Source organism: Notechis scutatus, chromosome Z, assembly GCF_049901735.1.
Source record: "Notechis scutatus isolate UNSWTSFEM ecotype Mainland chromosome Z, rNotScu1.2, whole genome shotgun sequence".
Taxonomy (NCBI): domain Eukaryota; kingdom Metazoa; phylum Chordata; class Lepidosauria; order Squamata; family Elapidae; genus Notechis; species Notechis scutatus.
Genome location: NC_142025.1, coordinates 57,162,336 through 57,176,926, shown reverse-complemented (window position 1 = coordinate 57,176,926; position 14,591 = coordinate 57,162,336). Strand labels below are relative to the sequence as shown.

Here is a 14,591-nt window from a genome sequence, read left to right as displayed (position 1 = left end):
GTTGCTAATTGATAAAAGGACCTTTTCTCAGGCAATATAACCAATGAAGATAACACTACTTTTGTTTTGAAAAAGCATATAACAGAAGATTTCTACAAAAAGAATAACAAACTGTGAATGTAAGTTTATTTCAGAGATTACAAAAATGATAATTCATCTCATCCATGCAAATCCCAAGAACTTTATTAATACAATTATATCTGCACAGAACCAAAAAGGGGATGTATAAATTTTGAAAACTCAACCATCCTTTTTGGAAAGCCCATTATTACATGATCATTAATATATGTGTAAAGAACTTTACTATAGTAGTGGTAAAATACTGTAAATAAAACCAAGTTTTCTTTTTGTGACAGATTTCAGCAAATTTAATTACACCTTGTACTCTTATAGCACCTTCACTGGAAAACTCAAAAACATTTTATAAAGCTGAAGTCATCTGTTAAGTAGGGAAGTATTGTCTTTGCATCTTGGAAAACAAGCATAATCCAATTGCCTCTAATTTCCCATGCTGTATTTGATACAGACACTTCCTCCTTTGCAGTGGTTTCAAACTTGGTCATATTCTTGGATTTGCCACTTGACAAATTTTCTACATTTTTGTGAAAATAAGTAATTTCAGTGAAATCCATTATAATTTTGGTAGAACAAATGTTAGAAATGTTTATTTTTGCATTTTAATAACAGCCTGTTATCTGAAGTACCTCAGCATACTTATGGCCAAATAACCTAGTTTTACCCTTTTTCATTTTGCTCCTAAAAAAAAAAGGCATTCTAGGCATTCCAAGAGAATAAACGTGACAAGTCTATCTCACTACAGATTTAATAGGTCTTCAATCTTTATGGTGTTATTCATATTCCAAAGTATATCAAAGATAGACTCACTGCAATATTCTCAATGATGCTTCATCTATTTGTAGGGGGCTAGCACAGCAATATTCAAAATACACTGCACTGCCTAGTATCTGAAGTGGTACAATCCAGAATTCTACCATTTTTGTGCAGAGCAGTTTTATAGACAAGTTGTATTTTTTCATAGTAAACAACTATTCCAAAGCAGATTATCTTTTGCTCCACAGAACCATCTCACCATCTTTTTATTCCTACCTCATTGGATGTTAGAAATTATTAAGTATTTTAACTTCTCTAGTATGGGCAAATGAACTGATATATGGGAATATTAACGTATGGGAATATTTATGGTTAATTTCCAGAATGTAAGTTTTTAAACATGAATGGGGAAATCCCCTGGACAATTGACATTAAGCATTTAAGCATTTGCATTCCCCTCCTGGAGCCAAGTGATCATCTTGATTTATTAAATAATGAAATTAATGGGGTATGAAATAACTCTTAGAATGGGTCAGATCATATACCGTATTTTTCGGTGTATAAGATGCACTCACTCCCTCCCTCCCAAAAATGGGTGGAAATGTCTGTGCTTTTTATACAGTGAATGTTGCCGAAGCCCTGCCCACCCACTGGCCCCCACCCTTTGGCCTCTGCCTCCCAGCAGTTTGCCTCCTTGCAAACAGCCTAGTCAGCTTCAGCACAGCCTAATTAGAACAAGCAGCTGATTGTCGGTTGATCTCACTCCCGATGATCAGCTATTCCAGGCCGCAGGGATCGCCTATTGCCATCTCCATGCACCCCTTTTTCAGCTTCAGCATCCCATTTTTGGCCTCCATGTACCCCTTTTTTGACCTGTTCCAATCCCCACCACCTGCAACAGCAGAAAATAGGGCATGCAGAGGCGGCAATAGGGATCCCTGCAGCTTGAAACAGCTGATAGTTGGGAGGCCGATTCAACAGACAACTAGTTGCTTGTGCTAAATCAGGCTGTGCTGAAGCTGACCACACTGTTTGCTGCAAGGAGGCAAATTGCTGGAAGGCAGAGGCAGATTTTTTTTCTTGTTTTCCTCCGCAAAAGCTAGGTGCATCTTATACTTTGGAATGTCTTATAGTCCAAAAAATATGGTATATAGTGAAACCCATCTGAATTCTTAACTTTGCAATAGTACAGGCAAGCAGGTTGTTTTTGTCTATCCCCAGAAACTGATATTGTTTTACCACATTAAGCAGCTAGTACCCACCATGATACATAGGATGGGGGAAGTTCTTTATAATTAATTCTGTCCCAGCTTGGACTGTAGAACTTGGGCAGATTCTAGGGATAACTTTGACAATATTTTGGATTCCTTTCAGTTTGTATATATTAAGGAAGTAGACAGGAGGTGCAGAATGATAATAGCTATTACCTGGTTATGCAATTTTCTGTTTTCTGGGCTGATTTAAATAGCCATGATAAACCATACTAGCAGAAATTATCATTATCTCCCTGTATTTTTCTATTTCAGAGAAGTCAGTTAAGGTTGATAGCATTTGAATGATTTTGTGAATCCATTTTAATTGAGCTTTTGATCAAGATAAGATAATGAAACAACCTTCTGGACTGCTTTAGGATTGAGGTTTGGTATTGTTTCACAATGTTTCCAGTTTTCTTGACAAATAATATCCAGATGGCAGTATGATTTGTGTTCCTATTATCTTGTCTTGAATGTAATTTTATATCATTATTCGACATGAATTTGATAGGGGAATGTTTTCTACAATTCTGATATCAGTTGTCAATACTAGACTGATGTTATTCAGTTCTATACTCCTTGTACACTGATTCTAAGCATCTGGTAAATTTGAACGTTACCCGAATTTGATAATAGGTAAATGTTACTGTTGGTTAAAAAGATGGCCTGGATTCTGAGACTGAAATATATGCTGTTTTTAATAAGATTGCAGTCCCAGTGAAATGCTGCTTTGAGCCCTAAATCCCATTGAATTTGCAGATACTGAGGAATGTGCAAGATTAGATTTATACAAGTTGTCCATATGCTGGTTACATCCTATTATGACTGTTGCAATACATACTGTGAGCTACCCCTTGAAGTGTCCAAACATTTCAGTTGGTGCAAAATCCAGCAGGCAGATTGCCAAATTATGCAAGGTGCAAAGTTCATAAACTGCTGGCACTGGTTACCAATTGCCTCACAAGCATACTTTAAAAGGTTGCTATTCTTAAAGTCTCAAATGGCTTAGGGTCTCATTACAAACTTATTTGGTTAACATTGGGAGACTTCCCACCCCCACTCATGTCATTTTTAAACACATCACACAGATGTAGCTTCCCTTTGGTCATGAAAAATAGCACTTTTTCCTGCATTGTTGGTTCATCACATTCTTTATTGTTAATGGTTTTTCTTGCTAATTTTAATTTGCATTGTTTTTTAAACAAAATTTTGTTAGCTACATGTAATACCCAATAGAAGTGTAAAGAGCAGCATATTCAAATAAATAAATAGCATTTATTATTTCTTTTGGAGAAGCGGACACAGGATAAATCTATTTAAAACTCTTGCAGATCAATTATTGTCCTATTTTGTCTAAAAACTGAAAGCAATCAGTTCAGTTGTCTCTATAGTTGATTTGGTTTAGGTAATTTATCCAAAAAAATTGATTGAATTGTCTGAAACTAAGCTTCTGTAACTTCAGCATGCCATCTGTTAAAATATGAATATTAACCTTGAATAATTTAAGGCCTCTGCATAAAACATGTTTCTTACTGAAGTACTGAAATGAGCATATAGAAAACATGCTCTGTATTTTTACTGTATATCATGACTGAATATAGTGTTCACAGCCTATTAATTGTCAACACATGGGATCTGAATTCAGTATATGATTGACTATACAGTCCAAAACTTGTTCTTGACATGAGTTGTGCTGATTGGATCTATGAACTTTGTTTCTCTTGATCCATATTCAACTGTGACTGCCAATAGACCTTTAACAGATACACCAGCTAAAAAGCATGGTACAATTGAGAATTATAAGTATACATTTTAGGATCTGTATAGAAGCCTCAGAAAATGCTCTTGGGAAGTCCTAATGCTTCTACTGAACCAATAGTACCCCGCCAGTTATTGTTTTTATTACCAGTACAAAATACCAAGATATATAAAATGTGCTGGCAAGAGCAGAAAAAAGTTGACTTAAGAACTTGCTAAATTATAGTTCATATTTGTTTGACTAGGAACACAGACACTGCTTTTGTTTAAAAAGCATCACTCATTGTTATGCAGGAAGGAAGTTACAGCCAAATTAAATATATATACATGGTCCTCCAGAGGTAGTTTTTCTGGGCATTCACAGAGTAGCAATGAACTTAAATACAATTCAGAATAAACTTTAGGCTAACTATGATTTCAGAAGTATGAATCAAATACTCTGAACTTCAAAGACAGACTGATAAAAACTGGGACTGTTTTCTTCAAGCTATCATTTATTTTAATCAGTTCACAACTTTATGTCTGAATTAAAAGAATACTCATTTGCATTCAGGTCACCTTAGTTTGTTTCTTTATAATTAGCCATTTTGCCCATGGATAACAAAGCAATTATGTAACAAGTATATATTAGTATATATGACATTTGTTAGGATTGATAAGATGCAGAACTTCAGAGTGCATGAAGTCAAACCATCCACATGTATATGAGCTTCCCCCCAAATTAACACAAACTCAAGGAATAATTCATTAACATAAAATATGCAATTTGTTCACACTAGAGCTCCATTTTCTTTTCAAAGATCTGACTTTAATTCAATGGTGTACTATTTCAATGAGAGCATGTTAATAACTTATGATGTGAACGTTTTTGCTTCACTACAAAAAGCTTTCAACTTTAACAGTGTTTGCTATTAAAGAATTACATTTTTGCCACTTGATATTGGTGTTGTTAACAGTGACAGTGAGGTAGATGATGACCACACATTTCAAGTTATTTATGGGCCACCAATACTTTACAATAGCCAATTCAATGCGTATCTATGAATGAACTCAGCGGAACTTTTTTCTTATAGCATACATAAGACTATAGCCTTAAGTTTTAACACCATGATCATGTATTTGCCACACTGAAGTGATGCATGGCATCAGAGCATGTATATGTGTGTGTGTGTGTGTGTGTGTGTATTCATTACACTCCTAAGATCATGAACATTTCCATATTTATTGTTACAATATTAACTTTCTATGCCAACTATGCCCAAGAACTCAAGTGAATATACAAAGGACAGCTTCATCTACCCTATCATACAGTATATTTAAACTTGATTCATGTGTAACAATTTTAATAAAATGTCAAAGCTGGAATTTAAAATTGTAAATTTCACATAATCTTGGTTCTTCAGCTTTAATACTCTGCAAAGGCTTTGTTGGCAAATAGACAACTTTCAGGAAAGATATGCAACTCAACAGTGTCAACTGTTTTACTTCCAGTGATCTAAGTATGTAGAAGACTGGTTCTGCATCTGTATAAAACACAACTACTTAGAAGAATATATATCACAATTCTTAATAGGAATAAAATATTATTCTAAGCAGTCTAGTCTTCATTTAAAGCAATGATTTCATATTCTAAACACTCCTTAATTGCAAAGTCATCTTTTTATAAAGTATATAGCTACCTCATAAGTAATATATTTGTCTAAATCCTGGCTTGAGAGTCCAAAAAACAGCCAGACATTTGGAAAGACATATCAGGAATTGCCACATTAGATTCAGATTGGAAGAACAATAAAGAAAAAAAAATTAACCCAGGGAGCAAGAATTCTATTTCGGAGCTGGTTTGAATTCTATTCACAGTTAATGTTATACAGCAATAATATAGCACAAATTAGTATTCAAATACTGTTAATATTTGTCCAAATAAATGGGTACATCCCTGGTCAGGAAATTGAGTTTTAACTGAAGGTGCCATTACTCTTTGGGCAGCAGGAGGAAAAAAATGCCATAAATGCAACAATTTATTCGCAAAATATATCCAAATCTTAAACAGAAAGTACAACAATGGACATTTTCCACTACACATATAAGTATCTCCATCTGCAAATATAATTGAATGTGTGAGCAATAGGTGATGCTTCTTAACAGATTGCCACGGTTATATATTCAGCATGACCTTCTCAAAAATAAGTCCCAGATATTACAGAAGCATTATAGAATATTAGAATATTCCCAGATATAGAATTCATTGACCATTTATCTAATGAAAATCTAACTCACTGAGATCCAATAAAGTATATATAGTTGCATATTCCATGCAACTACATGACTATATTGCAATTTGTGAAAACTGGAGAGCTATTTTTCAAATGAAGAGTTTACACAGATGAAACCAGTTAATACACAGACTAGTGTCCATAAGTTTTCTATCTGGATATGTATTTATTTTCTGATAACTAAATTTAAAAAAAAACTCAACACTATGCTGCATATTTTTTTAAAATCTTTGTGCATTAAAGGTTCCTAGTAAATTATGGCTACATGTGAAAGGATATAATAAATGGGGCACATTTAAGGTCACTTAAATTTGTTATTTATATTATCAACTCAAATGGCTGACTTCTGCAGGATTTCTTAGAGGAATCCAGTAGAGCTGGTTTCGAGTTTCAGATGGCCACCAAAGAGTTGTAACCTTTTCCAGAAGTTGTGATCCACATGGTATCCACAATGAGTGCAGCAAGTCTGAGGTAGGCAACCTTTACGAAGGCTCAGTATCTGAACATAAAAAAATTTGAAATAACCACTGGCTGGAGAGGAATCAAAACACCGGGAACTCTTGTTTAACAATTTACATTAATTTCCCTTATAATACAAAGGTGTACCAAATTAAGTATACTTTCAAAGTGCAGAAAAGCAATCACTTACGTCAAAGTAGTCTGCACTTGTTGTAGAAGATCCAGCAGAAACAAGACGGCATGTTCATAATTGGTGTAGTTTAGTTACCTTAAGAGTGGAAGGGTATCAAACAACCATTCCTTAATTGAAATATGTGTGCAGATTTACTGATCCCCAAGCACAGCATATTGGTTGTCTAGCTGAAGTTTAGTTGCCTGAGATTTTGAAACCTCATCCCTACCTCTATTTTTGTGTTTTACTACTTCAAAGCTCTTCTCCATTTCTTTATCCCTAAGGGAAAATAAATGTAATCAGTAACTGTCTTAGACATACTTGCCCTTTAGCAATATTAATTAATGACACGAATTTAGTTGCAAAATTCCATGACTAGGGCCCTAACAAAGGAGACCATAATCCAAAGAAGTATTGCAGGCATGATTAAGGGCTTGCATATGTACTGATGACATTTCTCTGAACAAACCTCAATGCCATTTCATTAACTAATTCTGAAGTGACACACTGGGTTCTGTTATATAAACATATAAATTTAAAAGTTTTGATAGCATTACTGAGGCAGTTCACTGCATTGCAGACACAAAAATGTATCCCAACTTCTCAGACTAACACTGCAACATGTCAATAATTATGAATATGGGAATGTCCTAAATTAGAAAATATTCCAAAGCATAGGCTAAATGCAAAGAACCACATATCTTATTTCTGCATGCTTGCTTTTTGAACTGAACTTGTCTCATGTGAAAGCATCTACTGACTTGGAATACTTATTTATAAACAGTCTGTTACAAGAATATTGATATTCAAATAAAATCAATTATGTAAGGAGTGTCTAAAACACACATTCTTAACACACTTATAATCCCAAATGCAGTAACAGATTACGAAACAAATCTGGCAAATGCCACCTTTGTGTACATTATGGTACAAATACTGTAATTTACTGTTTAAGTTAAACTTTGATAAACCTAAAATGAAAATTTGAACCACTTAGTATCAGGTACAAGACTGAAGTTTTGCAATGGAACAAGTCCCCTAGAAGATAATTTGATATTAGGAATGGGCCCAGATCAAGTTATATAACAATCTCACATCCCACTTCTCTAAATAGCACTGCATAAATCAAGACCTTTTTTTAAAAAAAAATTCAATCTGAACTGCAGGTAAAATCCATAACCTCCCTAGTTATGCTTAAAACACACTTGCTTCCTCTAGTGCAGATCACATTGTATACTTGTTTATGATCTGTGGATAAAACTATGAGATTGCTAGGTTTGGAGAAGAATGATTTTAAGGAAATATTTTAGATTATTGTGATACTTACTTTCTAGTATCTACTTGCTTGGCAGTGGACTGCAATGATGGAAATTGTGTATCACTATAGATCTCTGGGGGACCTTGTGGCACTTTTCGTGTCCTGCCTTCTCTTGCACCAGGTGGCCTATATACTCCACTGGATTGCACTGGCTCTGGATTTTCTGTAAAGAATTTAAAAACTTAAACAATCAGATGTAATTAGATAAATGTTACGTGAAATTTTTCAATTTAATATTTAATTATTATTTTTAATTTAATTAATATTTAATTAATTTATTATTTAATTTATTTAATTCTACACTCAATAATCTGGCTATATAAGTAAAGACTCCTTTGTATCAGACAATCTATTATTTAATCAAGTTAGAAATAAAATATTTCCAAAGGAATATTCATTTTTAGCAAGAAATCATATCTATATTTCAAGTTTATTCAATAGATTTTCATTCAGCTAAAAATGAGATAAAATGGCTGATTCAGTAAATATTGGTAAATTAAAAGGAACATAGAGCAAAACTCACCAATAATTTCAGCAACAGGTATTTGTGTAGGAGCAGACCTATTCCAAGGACCAGATGATTTCTCCACACTTCCAGCTGGTTCCTCACTGTTATCCCTTGGTTCTTCTTTTTTATCACTTTCTTCTTCTTCTTTTTCACTGACAAAAAAAAAGCTATTGCAGCATTCATCACTTACGTAAACACATTCATATTATAATATGTAAACTGTGTAATATGTAGTACTTAGCATACAGTAGTACTGAAAGTATGTCATTTAAAATAAGAGAATATCTCCAATCTCATGCTATGACATTTGATAACTGACAATTAGAACACAATCATGTCAATAACTATAGGCTCCTAATAAAGATGATGCAAAATGTTTAGATATGAAAAAAACTTGTTTTTAATAATCAACAACTAATTACTGAACAGTAATTTCTCCATCGCACAGAAATATTAAAACGTTTAAGAACAGCAAGTATTGTTCATGTTTTGAAGCAATACTAGCTACTGTGTGGCAAGCTTAGAGATAAGACCTGACTAAGTTTTTCTTCACCTAGAACTTGCAATAACTGAATCATTCATAAATACAGAACTATAGTTTTCAATATATACCTATATACTTTCAAGACAATAATACCTAATTTGCATGGACTGAACTCTGAGGCCACTGTAGTCAATTATTTCTTCCTGCTCAAATTCTTTCCAGTCATCCTCCTCCTGCAAGATGAAGATTACGTAGGCTCATTATTCTTAATAAAAGACAATCACCATTGGAAGCTATAGAATGACTGTCACAGAAAAAAAGTCATCCTGCTAAGATTTAAATATTCCCAACTCTTCTATTATATCAGAAGCTGAACAGTGCCAATTTGTAACTAGATAGACTATTTCCACTTCTCAACATTCCATAAATATCTCATAATACACCTTATTTTCAGTTTCCCCAAAAAATATGACCTACCCCAAAAATAAGCCCTAGTGAGGGGATGGGAATAGCCAGCCTGTGTTTCCCCTCACAAACACAGGCAACTATCCCTGAGGTGTGGCAACTCCTTCCTATCCACAATCACTTCAATCGACCCCTTAATCACGGTCCCATGGATCAGCTGAGTCAGCGAGGGTCGAGAGCTGCCTCTCATTCTGTCTCTCCAGGTGTCTGAAGTGTTTCTCCACTCTTGCCAGCCTCGGCACCCCACAGGCAACTTCGTAGCCAAGGGCCCCTCTCTTCCCTCAGCTCATCTTGTAGCTCTGGAGCAGGCAGCTAACCATGCTTCATCAGGCCTGGAGCTCGGGTCTTGTGCAGGCTGCTGCTATGACAAGGCAGAAAACCATGCAGCACGTTGAGATAGACTTCTCCTCCTGCCCCTGCTGCTGCTGGTCTTGCAAAGGCTCTTTGCCCTCCTAGCTGATGGCTTTCGGCCACCCTGCAGCTTTGGCAGGCAGGCACTCTGTGGTGGCACTGCAATGCCCCTTCCTCCTCCATCCATCTGCTCCTGACTGATGCGAGACAATTTTGGGGCAGCAAAGGAAAAAGGGGCAATCTCCCCTCCCTCCTCTGTCCCACTGCAGAGCTTCTACAGAGGATTGGTAGGAAAATCTCCCTGCCACACACACACACTTGCAGATCACTTTCTGAAAGAATTCTGACCCTGCCTGCCCATTGTGCAGAAGTTTCCAATCTTTCTCCCTCCTGCATCGCAAGTAAAATCAAATGATTAATGAGGTATCCAACAAAATCCAAGGAATGGCCAAAATTCTGCCCCTCTGCTCCACCCTACTCACCTAAACCAGATCCCCTCTCTGCACATCAATTTTCCTGATATGTGAGAACAAAGCAAACCCAGCACCAGGCAGAAGCAGCCCAGTAGGGCTGCTGAGAGCAGCATGGCCAGGAAGGGAAGAGCCCCATGAGGCCAGCAGCAGCAGGCCAAGCAGCGGGCAGAGGCGTGGGGGAAAGCGATCCTGATGCGCCATGCGGCCTTCTGCCTCATTGAAGCAGCAGTCTGAGCAAGACCTGAGCTCTAGTGCCCAGCAGCAGCAGTGCCAGCAGGCAGGGAGGGCAGAGGCTAAGGCATGCCAAGAACTTGGTCTGTTGCAGCCACAGGCAAGTAATTTTGGGATAGAGGGCGGGGCCAACGGTAGCAGTGCTCCCACTCCCATCATCCCCTGTGCTTGCTGCCTCCTGTAGGTAAAAAAATTAAGACATCCCCCAAATAAGGCCTAGTTCTTATATTCAAGCCCAAAAGAAAATAAGACCAGATCTTATTTTCGGAGAAAAGCGGTAGTAATTAAATGTTTAATTAAATTTTTATTTCAAAATATATACTATATAGAACTCTTAGTAATGTTTAATACAGTAAAATTCTAGTGTTATGCAAATTGATTCCAATTGATTCCTATTTTAAAATTAAAACTTAAAATTTAATCATACTTGCAAGATTGTAAAACCTCTCTACAATATCAAAGATAGCATATTGTGTAGATTTTCTGATATTTAGTCATATGTCCCCACTTTCATATAGAAGTTAGCTTTGATCTGACTAATTCAGTTTGGTTTAAAAGGGAACAGTGAAATCAAAACTCCTCAATCTCTTAAAAGCAAGCTTGCAAAGGAATGAAAAGGAGGAGAGAGAATTGGCTATATTTTAGTGTAGACCCAAGTTACTATCTACCTTTGAAGATACAAAACTTGTATTTCTCACTAACATGCTGTGAAGAAAACATCTGAGAAAACATAAATGATTTGCAAGTTAAAAACTATTTTGCTGAATTATGACATATACATTTGGTCAACAATGTATTTAAGATGGAATGGATCTTCATTTACCATTAACTGATGTAGGCCACATTCATCCACTTATTTGCAAAAATCCCTTCCTCTCCAAGAGTCAGAAGGAAATCAGACTACCCTAAATCTTTGCTGTTCTACACTGCACTCTTACAGAATGGATTGATGCTGTATTATAACAAGCAATATATTAAGGGCTGTGAGTGGTGGTTCTTTATTTGAAATTCCTAGTCTCTATATATTGTTTTGCATTTCAATTATTGAATGCTTTAATATTCCTTATAACATGCCAGCACAATTCAGACTAGAAAAGGCTACAAAAAGAAAAGGCACCAATCAGTTATTTAGCAACTAGTAGCACAGCAGCAACAATGAATTGGCAGTGTCAAAGCCTGAGGATGCTCCATAATATATCTTTTGAGGTAGAGGAGGCTGATCCTTCCAGATGATAGCAATGTTTGGACAAGTGAATTTGCTGAGTTTTTAAAAACTGGCAGACTGCACAAGGCTGTTTGTCCATAGTTTATACCCATAGCTTGGATGTTTAAGCACTAGATATCAAAGAGATAGAATGTTTTGTTTATCCTTGGCTACCATTTGGTAGTGATCCAGTTCTTTGCAATCAATGCACATGTGCTGAATAAAGCTTTGTTGAAGAATAAAAAAGGTAAAGGTTTCCCTTGCATATATTAGTTTCTGGCTCTAAGGGGTGGTGCTCATCTCCATTACAAAGCCGAAAAGCCAACACTGTCCAAAGACATCTCCGTGGTCATGTGGCCGAAGGTGACTAAATGCCAAAGGTGCACGGAACACTGTTACTTTCCCACCAAAGAAGTCCCTATTTTTCTACTTGCATTTTTACATGCTTTCAAACTGCTAGATTGGCAGAAGCTGGGACAAGTAACAGGAGCTCACTCTGTTATGCAGCTCTAGGAATTCGAACCACTGAACTGCCGACCTTTCAACAAGCCCAGCCACTGAGCCATCGTATCTTTTTGTTGAAGAATCAAGTTTGCCAAAAGGTTTGAGAAATCATGAGGAGCCAAGTTTTTCTTGGGAGCAATAGCCATTTTCAAAGAGAATGAGACTACCTTAGTAAAAAAGACAAGTCCAATTACAAATAGCTCCTACAATATCCCCAACTTGCTCTTAATCTCTACCCAAGCTGACTTGACCTTGATTGAGATGTCTTAGTTGTTCTAAGTATTTTTGGGGGGGATTTCCTCCTCAAGGGGAAGAGCAGGCAATTACACTGAATTCTGAAACTTAGCCTCTTGTTATATATGGACAGTTTCACAGATGGCATGCCTCCTCTTGCAGTCATCAATAGCCTTGCTTTCCTGCATAATTTGTTCGGGGATATGTGTGAAGAAAAATTAGTATATTGTTTTAGTCTAAAGTACCATGAATCTTGAGAACTAGAGTCATATAGAAGCAATGCTGAATGAGATAAATTTTGGTCCGATCCAATGCATTGTGAATACATTTATATTTAATGGCTGCTTTTGGAGGGAGGCCATAAAACCGTAATAACCGTGTACCATTATCATACTTTATACATTGAAGCCCATTCTTATTCTGCCTCAACAGCAACAGTCCTGAGTGCGAGTGGGAGACAAACTTGGACAAGCAAGACTGAGCAATTCTCCACCTTGATCCATAAGTCGCCCCCCATACCAGCCTATTTTCTAACAAAATGGATTCCCATTGCCCCTAACCTCGGCCCTGGCCCCACGAGCCTAGAAAGCTGACAAACTGGCTCCCACGCGCCCGAGAGAAAACCCAAGATGGCCTAGCTGGGATGTAGCGACGCCCTCTACCGAAAGGAAGTTACCAACGCCCATAGGAAGTACTCGCGATAAAGTTTCCTCCTCCTCTCCAATTCTCTTCCATCCTAGTTCCTGGCCAACTCGAGCCCATAACTCTCCCAGTTCTCCCTGATCGGTCTAGGCTCCTTACCTTGTTTGCCGCCTTAGCAGTGCCAGTGGCCGCGTTAGCATTAGAGGCGGCCCCATGGGCGCCTTCTGCTTGCCGGCTTCCCCCAGTCACACCCGCGGCAGGGGCATTGGAAGAGGCAGCCGAGGAAGGCGCGGCAGCGGCACTTCCTCGGCTGCTTTTCTCTTTCCGTTTCTTTTTGTCTCGCTTCGCGAAAAAGTCGTCTAAGCTCCTCTCCTCGGTTTCTGCCATGGCGATGGCGGCGGTAGCTCCTCCTCACGCTCCGGTTCAAACCGGATATGACTGACGGACTGACCAGTCGCGTCTCCTTAAGGACAGTCAGCGATCCCCAAAACCTCAATGGTTGAGGGGAGAGGAGAAAGGGCAGTGAGAATTCGGCGCGCTCAGCAGCCTCGCGTGCTCTTTACGTTCGACTGGGTACCCGCCGTTTCCGTTCTCTTGTGGGTAGCAGAGGTCCAGGCTTAAACTGCCGCCGCGGGCGCGCTTTCACTCCTGTTCCTGCCTCAACGCAATTCGTTCGAAGAGGAGCAGAACAGCTTCCGCTCCCCACGTTGATGGCCACACTTGCCACAGCCGAAACAGAAGGCTGAGAAGAAGAAAGGGAGGGGCACCGTCAGAGCTTTTCTAATGTAATATTCGAAGAGCCACTTTATTGGGCATTGGAGCGGGAAGGAGGGAAAGCGCATGCACTTGTCCCTCCGTCCACCAACCCGCTGAAAGAAACGAAGAGTCTTGGAGCCAATTAAAAGGCCTGGAGAGGGGGGCGGTTACTGACGTGCCCTTAGTAGTGAGTGCCGGCAGCATGAACGTTAGGAATTCCTAGTGCGCATGCATGGCGACAGTAGAATTTTGAGAAGTGATTCGTTAGCGTGAAGTGGGCGGAGCTTGGCGTGGGCATGCGCTATGAGGCGGGAGAGGAGTCTGCAATTTGACTTTACTTCTAGTGACTTCTCCGAAGCATGGACGAAGGTAGATTGCAAAGGTCGCGGAAATGTGGCTTATTGCTATCAAAGGGTTCTTTTTAATTATCTTCTTAACTTGAGTTTGGAGCGCCTGTAGTTGTTTTTCTCGTGCTTTTTGTATCCTAAAGTTCCCTTTAGAATTATCAGCAAAATAGATTTAAAAGGTTTTGCTCCAAGTCATTACCAGTTGTTTTTTTTAAAACAAATTTTATTAGTTTTTGAAGACAAACAAAACATAAACCTTGTACACATTAAACCTCTTTCCCTTGTAAGTTTTTACAAGGCAGATAATACAATATTTTATACAGTGTGA

The 14,591-nt window shown here is 37.9% G+C and overlaps 1 protein-coding gene across 3 annotated transcripts; it reads right to left on the bottom strand.

Annotated features, from left to right (window-relative positions):
- Positions 1-4,318: 4,318 nt before the first annotated feature.
- On the bottom strand, positions 4,319-13,919 carry CDV3 (CDV3 homolog). 3 transcript variants are annotated; one of them, XR_003371877.2, is made up of 6 exons: positions 13,320-13,919; positions 9,210-9,289; positions 8,588-8,724; positions 8,074-8,227; positions 6,765-7,025; positions 4,319-6,614 (listed from the first exon to the last, which is right to left on the bottom strand). XR_003371877.2 is itself a non-coding variant. In XM_026678510.2 (5 exons), exons 1-5 carry the CDS (start codon positions 13,545-13,547, stop codon positions 6,899-6,901), a joined length of 726 nt encoding a protein of 241 aa, XP_026534295.1. In that variant the 5' UTR covers positions 13,548-13,919; the 3' UTR covers positions 4,319-6,898. The 3 variants fall into 3 exon arrangements, 2 of the variants coding, with proteins under 2 accessions (XP_026534295.1, XP_026534297.1); XM_026678510.2 differs by having other exon boundaries at positions 4,319-7,025; XM_026678512.2 differs by lacking the exon at positions 6,765-7,025.
- Between the last annotated feature and the right edge of the window lie 672 nt (positions 13,920-14,591).

Coding starts and splice junctions, on each gene's coding strand:
- CDV3 (XM_026678510.2), bottom strand. CDS start 13,547: ATGGCAGAAACCGAGGAGAGGAGCTTAGACGACTTTTTCGCGAAGCGA. Junction 8,725..9,209: donor GTTCAGTCCATGCAAATTAG/GTATTATTGTCT, acceptor TTTTTTTGTCAG/TGAAAAAGAAGAAGAAGAAA. Junction 8,228..8,587: donor ACCTGTTGCTGAAATTATTG/GTGAGTTTTGCT, acceptor AATTCTTTACAG/AAAATCCAGAGCCAGTGCAA.